The sequence below is a fragment of the Notolepis coatsorum genome (assembly GCF_963971535.1).
Source record: "Notolepis coatsorum genome assembly, chromosome: 14".
NCBI lineage: Eukaryota > Metazoa > Chordata > Actinopteri > Aulopiformes > Paralepididae > Notolepis > Notolepis coatsorum.
This window is the reverse complement of record NC_140178.1, coordinates 63344980-63369659: the sequence shown is the minus strand read 5'-3', so window position 1 is coordinate 63369659 and position 24680 is coordinate 63344980. Positions and strand designations below refer to the sequence as shown.

Genomic DNA, 24680 nt, shown 5'->3' with positions numbered 1-24680 from the left:
ACAATTTTTTTTGCCTCCTATAGGGCAAAGAAAACTTTGCCAGTTCGAAACAAGGCGGACATTGATAAAATTTGCAATCAATCAATCAATCAAACCAATAACCCACGCTCACTGCATTCTTGCCTTGAAAGCTGCTTCCACATGGAGGCAATTTTTTTATAAATCTTTTTGAACAACTTTTTCTGCGGATGGTTTTGTCAATAAATCTTCAATTAATGTGTGTTTATTGTATACCAATACGTTTGGATGAATTCGGCTATTGTATAAAAGCATTACATCACACTATAGAGTGTGTTATAGAAATTAGATCAAGCCTATGGGGGTCTAACGACCCTCGGCTGCGCCTCGGGCCTAACAACCACCCATAGGCGTGATCTAATTTCTATAACCCACTCTGTCTCGTGATGTAATGCTTAAATATAGACCAGTGTCACTACTGTCACAATTCTCCAAAATACTTGAAAAGCTATTTGTAGAAACATTTGACCAGTTAATTGAAAAGAATATGTTACTGATTGAGAGTCAGTATGGATTTCGGTCCAATAGATCCACTGCTTCAGCTGTGACAGACATATGGAGGACATAGCAACAGCTATGTGTAGCACCCTGAATATGTAGCTATTATTCAGAAGTGCTGACTTGCCTTTTATCTCCCCTTTGTGCACAAAGACACATTAACTAGTTTCCATGGATATTCCCTCGAACAATGACTCGGGTTTCCCCTCCTCTCACCGGCTGGAATATGGATTATAAACAGTAAACGAAATCATATTCTATCCGCCCAGTGCTTCCTGTGGGGCTAGTTGGTGGTCCAGCAGGGGGCGGCGGTGGCAGGCGGAGCGCACGAGAGAGAGACAGAGAAGGAAGCAAGTCAACGGGAACGGAAGTGAGGAGGAGCAGCCTCTTCGACGTTGGACTTCGACCTGGGTGGTCGTGTCTGGACAGAGCCCCGTTGTGGACCACACGGGTGAACGTATTGAACTTGAGTATATGACGGGTTATCCTAGAAGTATCCGTGATAGTGTGTGAGTAAGAGAAACCAAATCCAAGGACTAACGTCCATAGATAACGTGTTATAGTAGCAGTGTGTGCGGTGTATTAGCATGCCGCTAACGGCTATATTGATTCCAGTATACACCGGGTGCGAGGCGCTGAAGAGACCGGTGGTGTAGCCAGCCACGTTGCGTTAACAAACAGTATAACCGAATAGCAGGAGGGCTGTCTGGGACCCGCAGAGTAGCTTCAGTTAAGGTAGGGCCAGAGTATTGTCGCGCGTCGACCCAGCGCCGGCCGTCAACAACCAGTCTTCGCCAGCGTTCGACACCTGCTCTGCACCGGCTGTCTTCAGCCCCAGCACGGGAGTTCGTCCCGACCAGCAGAGGTCGCCATCACCCAGCACGCGCTCTCAGCCCACTACTGCTCCCTCTGCTCCAGCCCCACTTGCTAGCGCCCGTGACGGGAGCGTTCGACGCCATCTTGCTAACCGGACGGTGGTGGCGCGGCGAGGCCGCTATCTTGGTTGAGTACAATAGAGCTTCGATGCTCAGGATCTTATTGCACAGTACACAGTGTGATGCGGCCTACGGGCGAAGCTAAGGTTGCTAACTACAGTTCACAGGGGTACCCCATAAACATTACATGCCGGCATTAGTATAGGACTTTTGTTTTGGTAAAGTGGGCCCACCTTTTCATTTTCTTTGAGTGTGATAACGTGTTTGTTCTTTAATAATAATTTCCCATCTAATTAACCCTTCCCCTGCGGGAAGGTTACTGACCAGTGGTACTATAAGTAAAGCCTTAGAGAGGTACTATCCTTACCATATAATTAAAGCCTGAGAGAGGTATTATTACTGGTACTAACTCAGACGTGGGTGATGAGTCAAGCACATTGGTGTATAATATAAGTGTCTAGAAGGTATTGAGTTACAACTTGGGTAATGGTAAAATTCCATCCTATTTAAACATTGCCATTAAATCTTTGTAACTGAACTGTACAATTAACATAAAGAATTAGATGGGGTTCTGTGTGCGTGTCCATTCCTGAGCCTATTATTAACTCTTTTGGTGTGGGTAACGTTAATACAATTAACCCCTTCCTATCCAACTTTCCCCTTCCAGTCATTAAGGTTTCTAGTGGTCATCAAGGGAGGGTACTGCTTGCGGGGGGAACAAATCTATTTATTCATCTATCAGTCACTAGGTGTGGGAGGGTTACGGAGGTATTGGGGGAAGTGAGAGCACATTGGGGAGTACTGCTGACCGCCCCGGAGAGGCGAGGAAGACCAGAGTACCAGACCAGGTTGGCCCCATCCACTCTCACTGCCGGCCTCCAGTTTGACGCTCCAGGCCCAAAGACGAGGGTGCAGTCAGACGGAGCTCTACTGTGTCCTGCTACCCGGCCATGGTGATGAATACGATACGATAATTGATTGAATACGTTTACTTCCTATTTCTAAAAACATGTTTGTTTTCGCTTGGTGATAAAATTGGAACGTGAGTTGCAGTCAATAATAATAATAATAATAATACACTTTATTTAAATAGCACCTTTCATACAAGGATTGCAGTTCAAAGTGATTTACATAATAAAGACATAATAAAACAAGCAGCAAGAGTATTGTCGCGCGTCGACCCAGCGCCGGCCGTCAACAACCAGTCTTCGCCAGCGTTCGACACCTGCTCTGCACCGGCTGTCTTCAGCCCCAGCACGGGAGTTCGTCCCGACCAGCAGAGGTCGCCATCACCCAGCACGCGCTCTCAGCCCACTACTGCTCCCTCTGCTCCAGCCCCACTTGCTAGCGCCCGTGACGGGAGCGTTCGACGCCATCTTGCTAACCGGACGGTGGTGGCGCGGCGAGGCCGCTATCTTGGTTGAGTACAATAGAGCTTCGATGCTCAGGATCTTATTGCACAGTACACAGTGTGATGCGGCCTACGGGCGAAGCTAAGGTTGCTAACTACAGTTCACAGGGGTACCCCATAAACATTACATGCCGGCATTAGTATAGGACTTTTGTTTTGGTAAAGTGGGCCCACCTTTTCATTTTCTTTGAGTGTGATAACGTGTTTGTTCTTTAATAATAATTTCCCATCTAATTAACCCTTCCCCTGCGGGAAGGTTACTGACCAGTGGTACTATAAGTAAAGCCTTAGAGAGGTACTATCCTTACCATATAATTAAAGCCTGAGAGAGGTATTATTACTGGTACTAACCCAGACGTGGGTGATGAGTCAAGCACATTGGTGTATAATATAAGTGTCTAGAAGGTATTGAGTTACAACTTGGGTAATGGTAAAATTCCATCCTATTTAAACATTGCCATTAAATCTTTGTAACTGAACTGTACAATTAACATAAAGAATTAGATGGGGTTCTGTGTGCGTGTCCATTCCTGAGCCTATTATTAACTCTTTTGGTGTGGGTAACGTTAATACAATTAACCCCTTCCTATCCAACTTTCCCCTTCCAGTCATTAAGGTTTCTAGTGGTCATCAAGGGAGGGTACTGCTTGCGGGGGGAACAAATCTATTTATTCATCTATCAGTCACTAGGTGTGGGAGGGTTACGGAGGTATTGGGGGAAGTGAGAGCACATTGGGGAGTACTGCTGACCGCCCCGGAGAGGCGAGGAAGACCAGAGTACCAGACCAGGTTGGCCCCATCCACTCTCACTGCCGGCCTCCAGTTTGACGCTCCAGGCCCAAAGACGAGGGTGCAGTCAGACGGAGCTCTACTGTGTCCTGCTACCCAGTGACGGTGCACAGTTGCACACCCGTTCCCACGAAGCAGGGATAATCCACCCTGCTACATATGGATAACAAAAAGTTCACTATAGGGGTGTTTATTGATCTCAAGAAAGCTTTTGATACGATAGACCATTCCATACTATTGTCAAAGCTTCACTCGGGTGAGAGGAATAGTGCTAGACTGGCTAAAAAGTTACTTAGATAACAGGCAACAGTTTGTGAACTTCACTGGAAACATATCTGAACATATGCACATTGAATGTGGAATTCCACAAGGTTCAGTTTTAGGACCTAAACTGTTTATTGTATATATCAATGACATATGTGAAGTGTCAAAACTATTGAAATGTGTATTATTTGTGGACGACACACATTTTTACAGCTCAGGATATGATTTAAAAGCTTTAGCAAGCATTATCATGCAGGGTATGGACAAATTAGCTTATTAGCTTGGTTAGCTTATTGGGGGGTTGGAAACTTAGCCACCTGCAGACGACAGGGAAAGGCATGGGGTGTTACGTATACTTTAGTTGATGAAATATTATTAAACACTTTTTTTTATTTCAGTTCACAGTATCACCTCCATCTCCAAAATAAAAAAAATTCAATAAATAAAAATAGGCGTTATTTATTTCCATATTATTATAATTTTTCAAACCTACCACTGCAGAGAGAGGCCATGGTGATGAATACGATACGATAATTTATTGAATACGTTTACTTCCTATTTCTAAAAACATGTTTGTTTTCGCTTGGTGATAAAATTGGAACGTGAGTTGCAGTCAATAATAATAATAATAATAATACACTTTATTTAAATAGCACCTTTCATACAAGGATTGCAGTTCAAAGTGATTTACATAATAAAGACATAATAAAACAAGCAGCAAGAGCAATGCATAACACAAATAAAAATCGCAGCATAAAAATGGCAAAATCTCAATCTCGTTACAAAATCTGTGTGACGTGGCCTAATTCCTGCCTTTAAATGAGGCATCTCCCCCTAATTTCAGTAGCTGGTCTACCCCTATGACCTGACTGGTTTGGTCTGGATAGGGTTAGAATGTTTTAGGATGCTATGGAGAACAGATTCATACAATAGTTCCATTATGGATTTTTCCACATTAAAATGGAGAGAGAGAGAGAGAGAGAGAGAGAGAGAGAGCGAGAGAGAGAGAGAGAGAGAGAGAGAGAGAGAGAGAGAGAGAGAGAGAGAGAGAGAGAGAGAGAGAGAGAGAGAGAGAGAGAGAGAGAGAGAGAGAGAGAGAGAGAGAGAGAGAGAGAGAGAGAGAGAGAGAGAGAGAGAGAGAGAGAGAGAGAGAGAGAGAGATATCACCTGTCATGTTCTATTCAAACTTGTTTTGGTCATTGTGTTTTTCCCCTCTTGTGGACGTTTTGAATATTGCACTCTTTTTCTTTAGCTTGTTCTAGCGTTTACGCTATTGGCTGATTCAGTCATGTGATGCTGCCAGGTCAGCTATTTCATTATCCAGAAGGTGTTTTGCCATGAGGTCTGCTCTCGGCTGCAGCTCCTATTTCTCGAGCTCTGTCATATGCCTTGGAAATTATTGCTTGTAAGTTTTTGTATTGTGCAAGCATCATATTGTATTTTGTTTATAGATGTGTGAGTCATCTGTGAATGCTCATTTAACATGTTTGCTTAGTTTTGGATACATTCGTGTTTAGGGATGGGAATCGAGAATCGGAATCGATTGGGAACCGGTTCCTTGTCCGATTCCTGGAATCGCATGCCTCCGTGACTATCGATTCCTCTTATCGATGCCATGGTTTTCCGACAGTTGCACATTTAAAAACAATAACGTTAGCGCCACGCATGCAGCCATAGCAGACTATTTGATTCCTTGACTAGGAAAACCTAAAGGGCTCGATATTGCGACCGTTTTGTGTGTGCAGTGAAAACTGAAAGTGCTTTGCATCCTAGTCATTCATTTACATGGTAAAGTAACGTTAGCCGCTAGCTAGCTAAATAGCCATGCTCATTGCAGAGAGAGACAGAGAGAGAACACTGAGCTGGCCTTTATTTATACAGGTAGGTTATTGCTAACAAATTATCTTTTGCAACAACGACCTGTTGAATGCAACTACAGTTCAATAGATTAAATTTGTTCTCAAATACATTATTTTATTGTATAGTTAATAAATTTTTTACAGTTTTTGTATTTTTCTGACATGGGGGCTCAACAATAAATGATAAATGACAATCAGAAATGTCAAGTTGCATGTTGTTATTCTAACCAGCTTAGTTCTGTTGCATTTCCAATTTATTTATTTAAATTATAAATATATCAGGAAGCGATAAGGGAATCGATAAAGAATCGGATCGATAAGCAGAATCGATAATGGAATCGTATCGATAAAATCTTATCAATTCCCATCCCTATTCGTGTTAGCTCCTGGTTAGCCTACCTGTATTGCTAATGTTATGTTAATGCTCAGTCAGCTCAAAGGACTTTCTGTTTCATATTTTAGTTGAGTGAACTTTGTACATATTGTACTTTATTTAAAGGGCACATTCACATCAGCATTAAGTGACATTTGTAACTTTAGCTCATTTAGTCATTTTACATTTAGTTGAAGTCATTTTACACAACACTGTAATGCAATGTCATTGACAACAATTGTGTGATGCATATTCTTTTTTGTGTATTTCAGTTTTACAAAATTGTACTTGGAAAACAGACAACAGTAAAAACAATCAACTTTGCTCCAGCTTCTGGATCTCCTTTACTCTTGTTCACTACCTGTTGATTTGTGTACAGACACACACTGAGAGCGGGATATCACCTGTGTGGAAGTTTGTGTGCTTCCATGCAACACGGCATTGTGGGTAGTGGGGTGAAGGCTGATGCTGAGGGAGATGAAAATGGGACTCAACTTGTCACGAACCTCTGCTTCAGACTGGAACACACACACACACACACACACACACACACACACACACACACACACACACACACACACACACACACACACACACACACACACACACACACACACACACACACACACACACACACACACACACACACACACACACATTACTTTAAACTAGAACGCTGTGAGCACAAATCTCAACCAGGTGGCGCTGTTGTTAACTCATTGACTGCCACGCTGTTTTCCCATCTTTACTCCCTGGCGCCAGCATTATTGACCATTTTAACGATGTTTGCGGACCCATCGTATATTCTATATCATACCTCTTAACACTTTCAGTGCCAGCCATTAGACGCAGCCCTCTGTAGCAACGCCACCGCTAGATAGATAGGGATCCGTCACCTTGTTTGTAGAGCTATAACTATATTCTATATTATAGCTATGGATACAATACTATGGCCCATTTGACATCACCTATCTATCGTTCAATATGTGAAAAAGAATAAATGTTTCCGCCCATATGTTCCCGTGTTATACCGTGGTGAATATAAGTATGGTTTTAGAGTGGTCTAGGGTAATTCATGAAATGCTGAGTTATAGCCCTATACGTCAATTCCACTATAGACATTGCCATTTCTTGCCTGTACACTATTATTCCGAGATCAGATCTATGTCATAGGTATTACAGTGTTTCCCACAGGATTTTCAGAGACTATGGGGGGTGAACCTCCAACCCTCTAGGGGGGTCCAGGGGCATGCCCCCCCTGAACTTTTTGTTGTTGTACATTTTAAAGTTAAATGCATCAATCTGGTGCACTTTGAGAGCAACATAAAGAGGCTAGATCTATGATGAACTTTGTGCTCAAAACACAAAATCGACTAGACTAGTGCTTCCCAATCCTCTCCTCGAAGCACCCCAGCCGTTCAATGTATTTGTTAAATTCCACCACCAGCTGTGGCAACCCCAAGCCACCCCTGGGCTTGGTGATTGATGGGCGCTATGTGGCGACCCAATGGCTGGGCGCTGCCCATGTTTGGGCGTCCGCTTCCGGACGCACCTGTCACTAAATACCCATCAGAGTGATTACCTGATTAGCGAATCACGGCGCGGTGCGCCTGTTGGAGAGGGGGGACTTAATGGAGCCGAGGAGCCTCCTCTCAGTCCCCCGTAGCAGCGCAAGGCAAAAGGCCACAGAGCGGAGACGCCGCCCGGCCGACAGCAAACCGTTATTATTTGACTAAGAAAATAAAGAGTATGATTTTGGGAACTGCAACCTGTCTGTGTGTTGTTTATTCTGCCACCCCTACACCTGGAATTGCCACAGTGGTGGAGAATGCGGGCATAGTCTACTGGCAATCAGGGGTGCAGAATAAACAACAATAGACTTTATCAGAATAGAATAAAAGAAAAAAAAAGAAAAATATATATATATATATATATATATAAATTTAATAACGGAAAAAGCATGGACGCGCTGGTGCAGCAGCTTGTACAGGCGAGCATGGAACAACAGACCCGGCACGAAGAGGCCCTGCACGAACAGAGGAAACAGACGGGGATGATCCACGCGGAGCTCCAGCGGATGGCCGCTCACCGGCAGGAGGAAGGGGCCGCCGGGACGCGGCCTAACCCCGGGCGCTTCATCCCCAAGCTGACGGAGCAGGAGGATATAGAAGCCTATCTCCTGGCGTTTGAGCGCACCGCCGGCCGGGAGGGCTGGCCCGAAGACGACTGGGGGGGACTGCTGGCCCCCTTCCTGTCGGGTAATGCACAAAAGGCCTACCAGGACCTGCCACCGGAGCAAGCCGGGAACTACACTCGGCTAAAGCAGGAAATTCTGTCCCGGTATGGCCATAGTCTGCAGTCCCGCGCGCAGCGGTTCCATGACTGGGTGTATGACGCACAGGCCTCCCCGCGCTCCCAGATGCACGACCTGGTCCGCACAAGCCGAGCCTGGCTAATGACTGACCCCGGAGGGCCCACGGTTTTGGAACGGATTGTTATGGACCGCTTTGTCAGAGCCCTCCCCTATGACTCGAAGAAGCAGGCGAGTCAAGCGGACCCCCGCTCCGTGGAGCAGCTGGTGAATATTGTGGAGGCCCACCAGGTAACGCGGGAGTTACTCAAAGGGGGGCGAGGGGAAAAGCCAGAGCGGCCGAGAACAAGGAGGGGTCCCGACGAGCCCAGCCCAAGGGGCCGGGTAGGGAACGCAGGTGAGCCCGAACTACCCCGAAGAAGACCGCTGTTCGACCAGGACCAAAGACGCTGCTACGACTGCGGCGAGCCCGGGCATCTCTCGTGGAACTGCCCAGGCCGGGATGTGTCCATGCCATCGGCGGCAGCTTCAGACCCCCGCGGAAAGACGTGCAACTATGGCGCAGCCTGTTGGGCCCATAAGGAAACATCGGCGACACTTTTACCCGTGCGCGTCAACGACAAAGATGCCGTAGCGCTCCTGGACTCGGGTAGTGCCATAACGCTGGTTCAGCCCCATTTGGCACACTGCGACGCAGAGGCTCCGCAAGTGTCAGTGTCCTGTGTGCACGGGGACACAAAGTTGTATCCTACAGCGCCGATCACCCTGACAACCACCAAGGGGGTCTGCTCGATGACAGCCGGCGTCATACCTAACCTGCCGGTAGCGCTGCTGATTGGTCGAGACTGCCCCCTGTATCGCCAGCTGTGCTCAGCCGTCATCTCCCCGCGCACCCCACCCTCTACGGGTAAACCGAGGAAGAAGAAAGGGTTACGTCAGCCGAAGGTGTGTGCTCTGAACGTAACGGGGAGTGAGACTGAGACGGCCTCAGATGTAGGTGACGACGCGCCGGAACCCCTGGATATACCGGGGAGTGAGACAGAGACGGCATCAGGTGTGGGTGACGACGCGCCAGCGCCCCAAGCGGGCCCCGAGACGGATAACAGTGACGAGGACCCCTTTGCGGAGTTCCCCCAGGCGGACGAGGTGGGGAGGGACCTGGCGGGTCAGTTCGGAACGGCCCAGCTGGAAGACCCAAACCTAACGCAGGCCCGGGCGAATATCAAGACCATAGATGGAAATCCCGTGGAGGGGGTGAGTAACCTGCCATATCCTCACTTTGCAATAAAAAGACAATTGCTGTACCAAGTTGTAAAAAAGAATGATGAGGTTAGGGATCTATTGCTGGTACCGAAGTTCTTTATTCCCACTGTACTCCAGCTGGCGCATTCACATATCCTCGGAGCGCACCTGGGCGTGGACAAAACCATGGAGCGCATAAGGGCGCGTTTCCATTGGCCGGGCATGAAGAGAGCGGTAGAGGACTATTGCCGGAGCTGCCCAGAGTGTCAACGCGCAGCACCAAAGGTACAATATAAAAGTCCTCTGATCCCGCTGCCCATCATTGAGACCCCATTCTCAAGAATTGCCCTCGACGTAGTGGGCCCTCTAGTTAAATCGTCCCGAGGCCACCAGTATATACTGGTAATCATAGATTATGCTACCCGTTACCCCGAAGCCATCCCGTTACGCACGGTGACGGCCAAAATTGTGGCACGGGAGCTCTTTCATTTGTTTAGTCGGGTGGGAATTGCCGACTCTATTCTCACGGATCAGGGCTCGTGCTTTATGTCGCGGGTCATGAAAGAAATGTGCAAACTAATGAAAGTGGAACAGCTACGAACCTCCATATACCATCCACAGACGGATGGACTGTGCGAGCGCTTTAACAAGACCCTGAAAAGCATGCTAAGGAAGGTGATGGAGAAGGATGGGAAGAATTGGGATCAGTTGTTGCCCTTTCTGATGTTCTCTGTGCGTGAGGTCCCACAGGCCTCCACTGGCTTCTCGCCATTTGAGCTGCTCTACGCCCGCAAGCCGCGGGGTCTCCTGGACATCGCAAAGGAGATTTGGGAGGAACAGCCGTCGCCCCACCGGTCTCTCATAGAGCATGTGCAGGTAATGAGAGACAGGATGAAGGCGCTCTGGCCAGTGGTGAGAGAACACATGCAACAGGCCCAAGACGCACAGAAGCGCATTTATGACCGGGGCGCACAGCCACGGGAGTTTAATGTGGGGGACCGAGTCCTAGTACTGGTACCGACAGCAGAGTGCAAATTCCTAGCCAAATGGCAGGGACCCTACGACATAATCGAGAAAGTGGGTCCCGTCAACTACAAGGTCCACCAGCCCGACCGTAGGAAGCATCGACAGTTATACCATGTTAACCTGTTGAAGAAATGGCATGCCCGGGATGTGTTGCTCTCGCCCCCCCCTCTTCCCCCTTTTGCGCAGCAGGTGGCAGAGGCGGCCGATGTTCCCATCGGGGAACAGTTGTCCCCGACCCAACGGCAGGAGCTTCGGGAGCTGGTCCAACAGAACCGGGACGTGTTCTCGGCCACGCCGGGCCGCACCACATTGGCCCAGCACCACATCATTACCAGCCCGGGAGACAAGGTAAAGCTGAAGCCCTATCGTATCCCAGAGGCAAAAAGAGAGGCAGTCAGAAGAGAAGTGCGGGTCATGCTGGAGATGGGAGTAATTGAGGAGTCTCATAGCGGGTGGTCCAGTCCTATTGTTTTAGTGCCAAAACCCGACTCAACAACCAGGTTCTGTAATGATTTCAGGAAGCTTAATGAAATTTCAAAGTTTGACGCCTATCCCATGCCTAGAGTGGATGAGCTCATTGACAGACTGGGCCTGGCCAGATTTATCACGACACTAGACCTAACGAAGGGTTATTGGCAAGTCCCTCTGGCCCCCGCCTCAAGGGAGAAGACAGCTTTCTCCACCCCAGATGGGCTGTTCCATTATAAAGTTCTCCCGTTTGGCCTGCATGGGGCGCCATCTACCTTTCAGAGGCTGATGGACAGAGTACTACGGCCCCATCGGGAGTATGCAGCCGCATATCTCGATGACATTATCATCCACTCGTCGGATTGGGACACCCACCTCCAAAAGGTGAGAGCGGTGTTGGGGGCCCTCCGGGAGGCGGGTCTCACCGCCAACCCAAAGAAATGCAGGCTGGGATTAGAAGAGGCAGAGTACCTGGGGTTCACAATAGGCCGGGGCAATGTGAAACCGCAGAAGAGGAAGATTGATGCAATAAGGGAGTGGCCTCGCCCTTTAACCAAGAAGCAGGTCAGGACATTTAATGGGCTAGCGAGCTATTATAGGAGGTTTATCCCTAACTTTGCTGCTCGCGCTGCTCCCCTCACAGATCTGACCCAGGCGCGGCGGCCGTTCACGGTGAAGTGGACACCGGAGGCGGAGGCGGCGTTCGAGGACCTCAAGACTGCCCTCTGTTCGGGACCGGTGCTGATCTCCCCGAACTTCGACAAGGAGATGATGGTACAAACAGACGCATCAGAGGTGGGACTGGGAGCGGTCCTCTCCCAGCAACTGGAGGGTGAGGAACATCCGATTTTATATGTGAGCAGGAAGCTGCTGCCACACGAGCGCAACTATTCTGCGGTGGAGCGCGAAGGTCTGGCAATTAAGTGGGCACTGGAGACGCTCCGCTATTATCTGCTGGGGAGGCGTTTCACGCTGGTGACGGATCACGCCCCCCTAGTCTGGATGGCCAAGACAAAGGGGACCAATGCCAGGGTGACTCGATGGTTTCTGGAGTTACAGTCATTTAACTTTTCTGTCATTCACAGGTCAGGGGTGGCGCATGGCAACGCAGACGCCCTCTCCAGGAAGGATGCCTGTTGGGCGTCGGACGCTCTTCCCCGACGGTCGGAGCTGGAGGGGGGGTACTGTGGCAACCCCAAGCCACCCCTGGGCTTGGTGATTGATGGGCGCTATGTGGCGACCCAATGGCTGGGCGCTGCCCATGTTTGGGCGTCCGCTTCCGGACGCACCTGTCACTAAATACCCATCAGAGTGATTACCTGATTAGCGAATCACGGCGCGGTGCGCCTGTTGGAGAGGGGGGACTTAATGGAGCCGAGGAGCCTCCTCTCAGTCCCCCGTAGCAGCGCAAGGCAAAAGGCCACAGAGCGGAGACGCCGCCCGGCCGACAGCAAACCGTTATTATTTGACTAAGAAAATAAAAAGTATGATTTTGGGAACTGCAACCTGTCTGTGTGTTGTTTATTCTGCCACCCCTACACCTGGAATTGCCACACAGCACACCTGATTCAACTTAACTAGCCCTTTATTAGTTGAATCAAGGTGTGCTGGTGGTGGAATTTAACAAATACATGGAACGGCTGGGGTGTCTCGAGGAGAGGTTTGGGAACCAGTGCCACTGGACTAGAGCATACATTTGAGCCATCAAAGAAATGAAGCAAAAGTGGTTACCTGTGTTGAACTGGTTTATTTTTTAGAAAATAAAAAAATATAGTGGATTACTATTACGACTACTACCACTGCCAATACTACTGATACATCCCTATTGGCAAACTTTATATTTAAAAAAAAAAAAAATGTTGGTTCATTATACAACTGTGGCGGGACTAATTAGGTAATTAATGGGAAACCCTGGTATTATGTTCCATCATGAATGCATGAAAGGGGGTGGGGGTCGTTTCTGATTATTTGACTGTCAGTAACGGCATTCGTATTGAACACTAAAACCGCTTATCAGCCCGATCGGTATAAAAGCATTGCAGGATCAAGCTAAAATTTACGTCAGATCGTTCTTACCTGTGATTCCAAAAATAATATTCCAATAGTTTGATCACCATCTGGTACATCCAATGTCCATTTGGCCAACGGCATAATCCCCACAACATATGGATCAGGGATATTTGACGCACTTCAATGGAAGCAGGAGAACGGCTGCCCTCGCCCGACAAGGACGTTTGGCCATTACACAGGCCAAGATACAAGGTTACAAAGGGTGCTCGATACCGCCGTCTAGCGGGATGCGGCCGGTATTGCACCTTGGCGACCTCAGACTCATTCCCTATGGTAACAACAGGCTCCCTGGGTGGATAATGAATTAAAATAAATCGAAAAAAAAGGAAAAACGACCCAGAAACGACTTAAGTAGTTTTTGGCACTGAACGACTTAGGCCCAGAAACGACTTAACTCGTTTTTGGCATGACGTGTGTTAAGCCCGACGGGACCGGTACCGGTCCCAAAATGACATCACATCATAAATCAAGCTCTCCAGACTGTCTGACATAATTATCGTAAAAAAAATTTCAAACGTATTCAAGAATAAACACCATGGCACAACAGCAGTTATAATGTATATTTTCTTCAATACGTTTGTTTACCAATAGGTTAGTGTTATTAGTGAGGTTTTAGTTTTTTAAATGTGGTGTTGTGATCGCGAAAATCCGCCATTTTGAATTACCGGCCGTCGGTGAATTGTCATTTTGAGTAATTTTGAGAAGAGGACATCCAGAGCATTCAATGAGCGTTGGAATTTTTCAAAACTACACTTCCCAAAGGCTTCTACCTTTCTGCAAGCAAATTACTTCCTGATTATAATCTTTTATTTTTACTCAGGATTATATACCACAAAACTGAACGTTATTGGCATATATTGGAGCGGAGCGCAGTTAGTTTGTCTCCCCTATTTTGAGCATTTAGCAACCATCCGATTTGAAATCAGTTTCAAAATGGCGGAGTTCTTGCAAGAATAAAAAACCTACTGTACATACAGTAGATTTCATTATCTGTTCTTCATGCACGCCTGGTGATACTAAATCCAAATTGAACTCGGCCATTTGAAAGAGAAGATTTGGCTCAATCCATAAATGTGCGAATTGGCTATAATAAAGTAATTTATAGGCCTGCTATTCTATATTCTATAATAATATTTCAAATTGCATTGGTCTGGATGGGAAAATTCAGTACTGTATCTACAAAACCTTTTGTTTAATCATCTTGGCTTTATTCATTTCCTTAGATCTTTTGTACACTCTCAAGAAGGTACTGAACGAGCTCAGTGGCAGTTTTTCATGTCTGGTCATTTTTAACATGGTGATATTCTCTGTCAAAGATGCAAAGAAAAATCATAATTCATATTCTCCTTTGTTTCATCACAATTTAAGCAAGCCTAGTAATAGACACAATATTTCTGACACTGGGAATACATTCACTGAGGTCCATAGATGTCCCTAGATACCAAGAACATGCAAATAGCCTTGTAGAAGTGGAGCAATATTCCAATATTCCATTTATTACTTTTAGGCGGATTTTCAGAAAATAGGGCTCCGGGCTTAAGAGGTTATAGCTATGGAGACAATAGTATGGCTCATTTGACAGGCACTATTTATAGTCCAACACTGACAAACCAGTTAATGTCTACATACTTTCGTTTGTGCACTATTCCACACTAAACATCGCCCGTTTCAAAATAATCCAGTCTTGTTTTCTAGATTGCGAGATATGACGTGTTATATGCATATGCGCAAATCGTTCGGGTTGCTCGCTTGAAACCTATATTATTTCCAAATCAAAGGTATATACCATATAGATGTGTCTTCACAAAGTCATCAAGGGGGGAGGGGGGTCGTTTTACGAAGCTGCGATCATTACCAAAAGCATGTTTTAGGTTCGGTAAAATACGATGCTGTGATCAATACAAAAGCATGTTTTAGGTTTGGGAAAATATACCTAAAATAGACCATACCTTTGTAAGAAGGTACTCCAAAAATGAATAATCCCAGTAGTTCCATCACGATCGTCATTACCGGTGTGCATTGGGCCTGGCTAGAATACGGAAAACAATAGGTTTCAGGTGAGCAAATCCGCGACAGATGGCTGTGTACTGCTTCACTTTGAGGGGGAGGGGATTCCTGCAGCCAGAGGCACAGAGGCACTGAGAGACACCTTAGAGACCCAGTTCAAAAGGTAGGCGATACTGCCACCTGTCGAGATTCGATCATCCCTGGCACGTAGGCAGCGGTGCCAGGGAGACACAGGCAGATCTGCGCGAGTGTTTAGAATGGGAAAATCGAAAAAAAGAAAAAAGGATAAAAACCAGAGAAATCTCAGGTTTGGCGCTCAACAGTTCAAGTTCAAGTTCTTTAATAGTTGTCATACAGAAGTACAGAATACTTTCATACAAAATGCTTCTTACTGTTACGCTCCAGAGACTGTGCTAGACAAGATAGTATCAAATAACATAATAACATAATATAGCATGAATTTAGAAGAAGAAAATGAGGTCACAGTGTTCGGTATAGACATATGTACAATGTTCTGAGTTACCATATAATATACAATACACAATACTATGCAGTGTACTAATGTACAGTACTATCTAGTGCAAAGCAGAAATGGGATGAGGTACAATTTTAGGTACAATTTACAGTAAGGTGTACGAGTTGTAGTGCAATCCTTCATCCATAAATATAAAGTGTGGGGAGTGGGTGCTACAGTGTGTTTGTTTAAAGTGGGTGTGTGCTATAAAGTGTGTGGAGTGGGTGCTACAGTGTGTTTGTTTAAAGTGAGTGTGTGCGTGTGGATGTGTGTGCTATGTGCGTTTGGTGGTTGTTGTTGTGTAGTGTTCATTCATTGTTCGTTTAGCAGCCTGATGGCCTGGGGATAGAAGCTACTTCTGAGTCTTTCTGTGCTCGCCTTGAGACTCCTGTATCGCTTGCCTGACCGCAGCAGTTCGAAGAGGCAGTTGTTTGGGTGACTGGAGTCTTTAATGATTCTCTTAGCCTTGCCCTTGCAACGCTTGTAGTAAATGTTCTGGAGGGTGGGGAGCCCCCCTCCAATTGTGCGTTCGGCTGAACGTGTCACTCTTTGTAGTCTGCTTTGGTCTTTTGCAGTGCTATTCCCAAACCAGGAGGTGATGTTGCCGGTCAAGATGCTCTCTATTGTACATGAGTAGAAGTTCTTAAGGATCTTCTGGCTGACTTGGAACTTCCTTAGGCGCCTGAGGAAGTAGAGGCGTTGTCGTGCCTTCTTCACCACACTGTTAATGTGTGTGGTCCATGTCAAGTCCTCGGATATGTAGGCTCCGAGGTACTTGAAGCTGTTGACTCTCTCAACCGGTGCCCCGTCGATGCTGAGGGGGCTGTAGTCCTTGACCCCCGACCTCCTGAAGTCCACAATCATCTCCTTTGTTTTGCTGACGTTCAGGGAGAGGCTGTTTTCCTGGCACCATCCCGCCAGGACCTTGACCTCTTCCAGGTAGGCCCTCTCGTCGTTGGCAGAGATCAGGCCCACCACCACTGTGTCGTCAGCAAATTTGACGATTGTATTGCTACTCCGCTGAGCCACACAGTCGTGTGTGTACAGGGAGTAGAGGAGGGGACTCAGAACACAGCCCTGGGGGGCCCCTATGTTGAGGGTGATGGATGAGGAGGTGCAGTTGCCTGCTCTCACCACCTGGGGTCTGCCAGTCAGGAAGTCCAAGACCCACTGGCAGAGGTCATAGCCCAAGCCCAGGTCCCTGAGCTTGGCTATGAGTATGGAGGGGACTATGGTATTGAATGCCGAGCTGTAGTCGATGAATAGCATTCTCACATAGTTCCCCTGCCTCTTGTCCAGGTGTGATGCTGCTGTGTGCAGCACATGGGATATGGCGTCCTCCGTGGACCTGTTGGGGCGGTATGCAAATTGCAGGGGGTCCATGTTGATGGGGAGGGAGGAGCAGATGTAGCCCTTTACTAGCTTCTCAAAGCACTTCATGGCTATGGAGGTGAGAGCTACAGGGCGGTAGTCGTTGAGGCAAGCAGGCTTGGATTTTTTGGGTACAGGGATAATAGTGGACTTCTTCAGGCAGGTGGGGATGACAGCCTGTTCTAAGGACAGGTTAAATATGTCAGTGAATACTGGGGCCAGTTGGTCGGCACAGACTTTTAGGACGCGGCCGGGGATGCCGTCCGGACCTGCTGCCTTCCTGATATTCACTTTTTTAAAGGTCCGCCTCACCTCATGCTCTGTTACCCTGAACACTGCGCCTCCATCAGCAGCCGACCCCCCCCCCCCCCCATTGCCGAGGTTTGTGAGCTGGTGTTGTTATTACCAGCATCAAACCTCGCATAGAAGGTATTGAGGTCGTTTGCTAAGGAGATGTCACTGTTCAGTTTGAGGGAGGCGCCTTTGTAGTCTGTCATCGTTTTGAGCCCCTGCCACATAGCTCTAGAGTCAGCTTGTTCAAACTGGAGTTCAATTTTATCCCTGTAGCGCCGTTTGGCCTCTGACACTGTCCTCCTTACGTTGTGTCGCGCCACCTTGTGGTCATTCATGTTGCCTGCCACTAGGCCGTCATTGTATGCTTTGGTGCGCTCTCAGAGCTTCACGGACGGATTTGTCTACCCAGGGTTTTTGATTTGGGTAAACTTTCATTTTGGTAGTGGGGATTGTTTCTTTCACCCTAGTACAGACATAGTCCAGCACTGTCTCCGTGTAGGCATTAATGTTATCTGTGTCGCGGAACACAATCCAGTCTGTGTTGTGAAACACTGACCGGATCGTATCCTCTGACGTCACATCCCATTTCTGCACCTCTCGCGAGACTACGGGAGTACTTTTAATTCTTTGTCTGTACTTTGGTGTAAGGAAAATGGATGCGTGATCTGACTTGCCAAAGCCACTATCAGAATGAGCCTTGTAGCCACCTTTAAATTGCGTGTAACAGTGATCTAGGATGTTACCGCCTCTGGTGTTGCAAGTCACATGCTGATAGAAATCAGGCAATACCTTTCTCAGATTGGCGCTATTGAAATCTCCCAGTACTAAAATGGCGGCGTTAACGTTCGTCGCTTGTATTCTATTTACCTCGTTGTGGAGTCTGGAGAGCGCGGCGTTGTTGCTGGCTTGCGGTGGAATATACACTCCGACCAGGACGATCGCCGTTAACTCCCTCGGGAGGAAGAAAGGACGACACTTGATGGTTATATATTCCAGTTCTGGGGAGCAGTGGTTGGATAATTCCTTCACGTTCGTTGGATCACTCCAATTTTTGTTAAACATGAAGGCAATACCTCCTCCACGTTGTTTACCGGACTCTGATTGTGTCCGATCCTTCCTATGGATAAAGAAGTGATCCGCTGGTTGAATCGCGTGATCTGGAACCTCCGGTGTTAGCCATGTTTCGGTGAAGCAAAGGACATTGCAGTCCCTAACGTCTCTTTGATATTGAATCCTTGCTCGGATGTCATCCAGTTTATTGTCTATTGATTGTACATTGGCTAGCAATATACTGGGAAGTGGTGTACGGTGTCGTCTGGATCTCAGCCTGTTTCGGATCCCAGCCCTCTTTCCTCGTCGTCTTTTCCTGGGCTCTGGGAACAAAGGGTCTGGTCCTAATCTCCGGAGGATTTCTTCAGGCCATTGATGTGGTTCGGAAAGCTGATCCAGCGAGTAATCCAGTTGGTAAGTTTCCCGTAATCCAATGTCTATGAGTGACTGACGGTCATATACATTAAATGCACCAACAGTTGGTACGCACAAAACTCTAAAAACTATAAATATTAACAAAAGTAAACACAGTCTCGACGGAGCGAACAGAGAGGCAGCCGAACGGGGCGGCGCCATCATCAACAGTTGGATTCGAAACACGAGAAATCTCGTGGTTAGGCGCAGAAAGAGTTAAGAGCCAGACAAGTATGTTTATGTGCTCATTCTACAATGGTGCTGCAAACTATTTTCTTACTTTTATATTGATCTGTTTTAATATTCTTTCTGATGAACTGTGAGCTCCACACCGCTGAAAATGAGGGCAACCTCAATTTGTTTTGGATGCTGAATAATGTTCCCTGATGTGAAAAATATTTGAGTATGAAGGTCCTTGGAAAGATATATTCCAATATATAGGCAATATTAGGCAATATATAGGCAATATATGCAGTAGTATGTGAGATATAGTACTCATATACACACACTCTTTCAGATAGCACAGTTCAGGGTAGCAGCCATATTGCGTTGCCTGACATGAATACTGCACTGTGAACGGATTGATCTTGCTCTGTAAAAAAACACCACTGGTGTTTGATGGTTTCTGTTTCTGTGAACTTGCATTTTCAATAGGGATGTTCGATATTGGCTTTTTTACTGATACCGATATACCGATATTGTCCAACGTTTAATTTCCGATACCGATATATCAACCGATACCGATATATGCAGGGCCCCCCCCCCCCAAAAACGGAATAATTTCAGATAATTAACATTACTTATTACATGGCGTTTTCACATTCGCCGAAATGCTTGCTTGTGATTGGTCAATAGCGCTCGTCAGAGGTCCGATATTACTCGATAACGGACCTCTGCCGAACAATAATGACTGCTGTGCGCAGCTGGACCAATCAAGCCCACTACACACACACTGTATCAGTGCTGCTCAGCATATGCACAGCTGCACTCAGTCATGCAATCAGACCACAGACCTGCCGGCTGCCGATAATAATAATCACTTTATTTGGGCTGACAGAGCCACAGAACAACTGCGTCTGCATTTGATCTTGTCTTGTTGATGAATTAGGTATATTGTTAGTAAATTAGCCATGTAATAAGCGGGATAATGTATAGCTATACTCGATCATTTTCATAATTGACCTTCACTGATGTTTAAAACACCTCGGCGCTGCGCCTCGGTATTTTAAAACTCTGTGTTGGTAAATTATTTTGCAATATCCCTTACTTATTACATGGCGTTTTCACATTCGCCGAAATGCTTGATTGTGATTGGTCAATAGCCCCTGACAGCGGTGAAAATTTTTTCGATAACTGACCGCCGCCATGGGCATTGCGCAATAATCACCGGTGATTATTGCCAAAAATGACCGCTGTTCACAGCTGGAGCAATCAAGCCCACTGACACACACTGCATCAGTGCAATCAGTCCACACACCTGCCGGCTGCCGGGTTATAATAATAATTAGGGATGTCCGATATTATTGGCCTACCGATATTATCGGCCGATATCGGCCGCAAGCAAGTAAGAACAAATTCTGATTTTATTTATTGTCAAAAGTATGCAGAGATATGTAATGTTAATTACCTGAAATTATTCCATTTGGGGGGGGGGGGGGGGGGAACCCTGCATATATCGGTATCGGTTGATATCAGTTGATATCGGTATCGGAAATTAAGAGTTGGACAATATCGGTATATCGGTATCGGTAAAAAAGACAATATCGAGCATCCCTAATAATAATAACTTTATTTGGGCTGACAGCGGACGGAGCCACTGCGTCCGCATTTGATCTCGTCTTGTCGATGGTGTAAAATGAATTAGGTATATTGTTAGTAAGTTAGCCATGTAATAAGCGGGATAATGTATAGCTACGAGGTCATTGTCGCAAAATAATTGACCGACACGGAGTTTAGAATACCGAGGCGCCTCTTACATATCTCTTGTTGTGGAATTAACACAACATTATGCATACTTTTGAGTTTTGACAATAAATAAAATCGGAATTTGTTCTTACTTGCTTGCCTGGGTAAATAAAGGTTAAATAAATGTAAACAAATAATCAATTTTTTTTAAACCGATACAGATAATTTCCGATATCACATTTTAATGACAATATCGGCCGATAATATCAGTAGACCGATAATATCTGACATCCCTAATTTTCAACTAACAATAATGGCTTTAGTGAATAAACTCCCTCAGGGTTCAGAATGGACTATGTCTAAGCCTTTTCTTTATCATAAATCGATCAATAGAGACCGTATTAGATCCCCAATTATCATATCATGGGGTATCCTTGGAAAGCCACACTCATTGGCTACAACCCTGTGCAAAGATCTTCGAGATCGCCAAATGATTGACGGAGCTAGAGCCCCAGGAGTCAGGGGTGGTAATGTGTACTTTTGCGTAATTTGGGGCACGCCTCACATATCGGCATGTAACTCGAGAACCGCTGAACCGATTTTGTCACCTGAAAGGGCAATCGACAGGCAACAAATAGGGATTTAATTCTATCTATATATTGTATTAAAAGAAATGCACACCGAGCCACTAGAGGTAGGCAAAGAATCGTCCACATGTGGGCCCTTAAGAGGTTAATGTATTTAAATATTCTTTTTGTAGCCAAGAGTAAAGACCATAACCCTATCAAAAACAGTAATCAAAGTGTATATTTTCATTTTTACCGATGTTTTATATGATTTATCGGAAATACGAATTTATCTGAAAATGCTAATTATCGTAAAAACTGCAAGGAAATGACTAAATCCAGATTCAACCCTGCCATTGGAAAGAGGAGCATTTTCCCTATCCATAGATGTATGATTTGGCCATAATAAGGCCAAGGTCAAATTCAAGGTCAAATGTATCTACAAATCCTTCTGTTTAATCATCTTCCCTTTATTCATTTGCTTAGATTTTGTGTACACATGATCTCAATAAGGTGGTGAATGAGCTCAGTGAGCATCTTCTCCTACCCGTATACATTTTTGATCAAAGATGCAAAAATTATAAATCATAATTTATATTCTCCTTTTCTTCATTACAATTTACTCAGCCTAGTAACAGACACAATATTTTTGACACTGGAAATACATACCCCCAGGGCTTATTGCTTATTCCCAGAGGAAGAGTGCTGCCGAGTGCTTCCGCGCTTTCCCTGATTGGCTGCGACACGCCCCGCGGCAGCGCGGCAGCCGCAGAGCGGAGCGGCAGAGGAGCGGAGCGGCAGAGCTTGCGGCAGAGCTTGCGGCATTATGTAGCCGTAATCCCCAATGATTTTCATTTGACGCTTAGCTCAACTGGCAGCGCTGCGGTCCTGCGGTCCGTTGGTGACAAGTTCGAATCCCTTAATTTTTTATTTTTTTTTAACGTGCATTAAGTTTAGGCATGTTAACTTAAGGTTAATGTTAAGGTTAGGCATTGTTTCGGAGTTGGTTAAGGTTAGAAGGGTTAAGTTTAGGCGCTGTTAAGGAGCTGGTTAAGGTTAGAGTTTGTCTTAGAGAATGGCAATAGACAGCCTATTTCCGCGCTGCAGCGCGAGGCAATAGACAGCCTATTTCCGCGCTGCAGCTCTCTCGCGCTGCCGTGGTCACATGGGCGTCATGGCCAATTAGAGAAAACGCGGAAGCACGTGACGCACTCTTCCGCTGGGAATAAGCTACACGCACCCCCAGGTCCCTAGATGTTCCTAGATACCAAGAACATGCAAATTTACCTTGCAGAAGTGGAGCAATCTTCCATTTACTTAGGCATGTACCTTTAGGCAAAATACAGCCTACAGCTTAACAGGTTCCTCAGGGTTCAGAATGGACTATGTCCAGGCCCTGGCCATCGGGAGCACCGGGAGTTTTCCCGGTGGCCTGGCCTGTGCAGATAAAAAATAATAACAAGGGCAAGGCACTGTCCAAACAACGCTTGCCACATTGGTTGTTCGAGGGCATTGCCCTCTGTTACACCTGGCTGGACAGGTTCCCCCCGCAGACATCAGAGCACATTCCACCAGTGGACCCGTCTTTGCAAAACAGTTACTGCAGTTATATGCCGTATTAGCTATCGCGTTCCGCTCTGCGCCGTATGAGATATTCCATATTCTATGATACCTATTGTATCCCCTTACGAACAAAAATTACATGCACCCCACCTGTATGGGGCTCCGCCCCCATGGTGGCACCGCCCATATAGTAGTGACGATAGTCACCACACACCCTTCCTCTATTTTCGTCCCAGCGTACTCGGATGCGTGCACCATACGATAAACTAGTAGGATGAAAAGATTAAAGAAGATTCGTAATATTGAGGGCTTACCGGAGGATTGTGTTTCCCTGGATTCTCCGGAGCTTGTTTCGACGACACAGACCTGTGCTGGTGGTTCCTCGGCTGACGGCGACGGACCGGGGGGCAGCGTACAAGGTTTGGCTAACGGGTCGGCTTGTACAAAGGTGAGGTCTGTGTCAGTAGGCATCGATGTCGGTGTTAGTCGTGCTGTGGAGTATGTTTCAGCACCGGGGCCGCGACGGCTTGGCGATCGTTCCACTGTCATGGGCGATGTCTTGGCGATCCTGGAACATGCTGTTAACACTAATGCTACTACTGTTTTTTCTGCTAACACTGATGTTGACGCTGGAATGTCTAGTAATCCCCGCCGCGGGGTTCCGCTCTTCCCTCCTCTTACCAGCTTCATTGATGAAGGTCAGTCGGTGGTGGATGTGGGGGGGTTTGCTGAGCTTTATTTGCCTTTTTTACGGGTGAAGGGGCTGACAACGGGGTGCAGGCCGGGGGTACCTTGGCTAAGCAGTCAGGTAGCTTTTTTCCTGTGCCCAGGCGGGGATGAACGGTGTTCCGCCCGGCCGATGCTTGATAGCATGTCGGCTCGGAGGGTGGCAGTATGGACGGATGAATGGTATACTGCTGCAGGATGGCATTTAGCGGCGGCCAGTGTTGTGGCTCAGCTGGCTACGTTCCTATCCAAGATGGCGTCGGGTTGTGGGTCTTTGGGTCAGACCGACATTGTAAACATGCTTCATGTTTGTGGTGTTATAGAGATCTTGACTCAGTCGCAAGCTATAACTGTGGGGAGGATTCGGATGCTATCAACTTTAGTTGTTAGGCATGTTTGGTTGGAGCAGTCTCCTCTTGGGGAAGAGGATAGGTTTTCTCTCCTCATGACTCCTTTTTCCACAGATAGTCTTTTTGGGCGTTCTGTGGAGGCGCAGGCGGTTTTTGATCGGGGTCCTACACCGTCTCACGCTGTGCAGCCAGAGGTGGGGGCACGGTCTCGTCAACGACTGTGGCGAGACCCTCGACAGGCGGCCGTTTTTCCCCCGCCAGTGGTGCCCTGGTTGGAGTGTCAACGGGGTATCGCGAGGCCGACAGCCTTGGCGGCCGAGGGATCGGCCATTTTGGGTGATTTCGGGTTTGGTATACCAACCCGTCGTCATTTTGTCGCGAGCAGCCCGCTCCCCGTTCGGTCCGTTTTCTGTTGCCCTCAGAAGCGGGGCTCTGAGCGTTCTCCTTTGGCTGCGGGCCGCGAACCTTCTTTGAAGCGTATGCGGCCCCATTCTTCGCTTCTCATGGAGACAGGGGCTGACACCCAGTTGATGGCTGAACCTGGGTCTGTCCGTGAGAATGTTCCGTCGTCGCGTGGTTCCTACACCGCAGGTTGTGGGTGGGTGGAACCTGGTGTTTCAGCTGCCACTAGCTCCAGTGGTCAGCAGGGGGACTCG

General features: G+C 47.0%; 1 protein-coding gene across 1 annotated transcript in view; it reads right to left on the bottom strand.

Moving 5' to 3' along the window:
• Positions 1-24680, bottom strand: part of LOC311240544 (uncharacterized protein) — a gene marked incomplete at its 5' end in the record, with an annotated part of 243031 nt that overhangs the window by 33435 nt on the left and 184916 nt on the right. The window contains one exon of the mRNA XM_084329122.1: positions 6552-6665. Within this exon, the coding sequence (XP_084185248.1) occupies positions 6552-6665 (114 nt within the window). The remainder of the gene's footprint in view (positions 1-6551; positions 6666-24680) is intronic.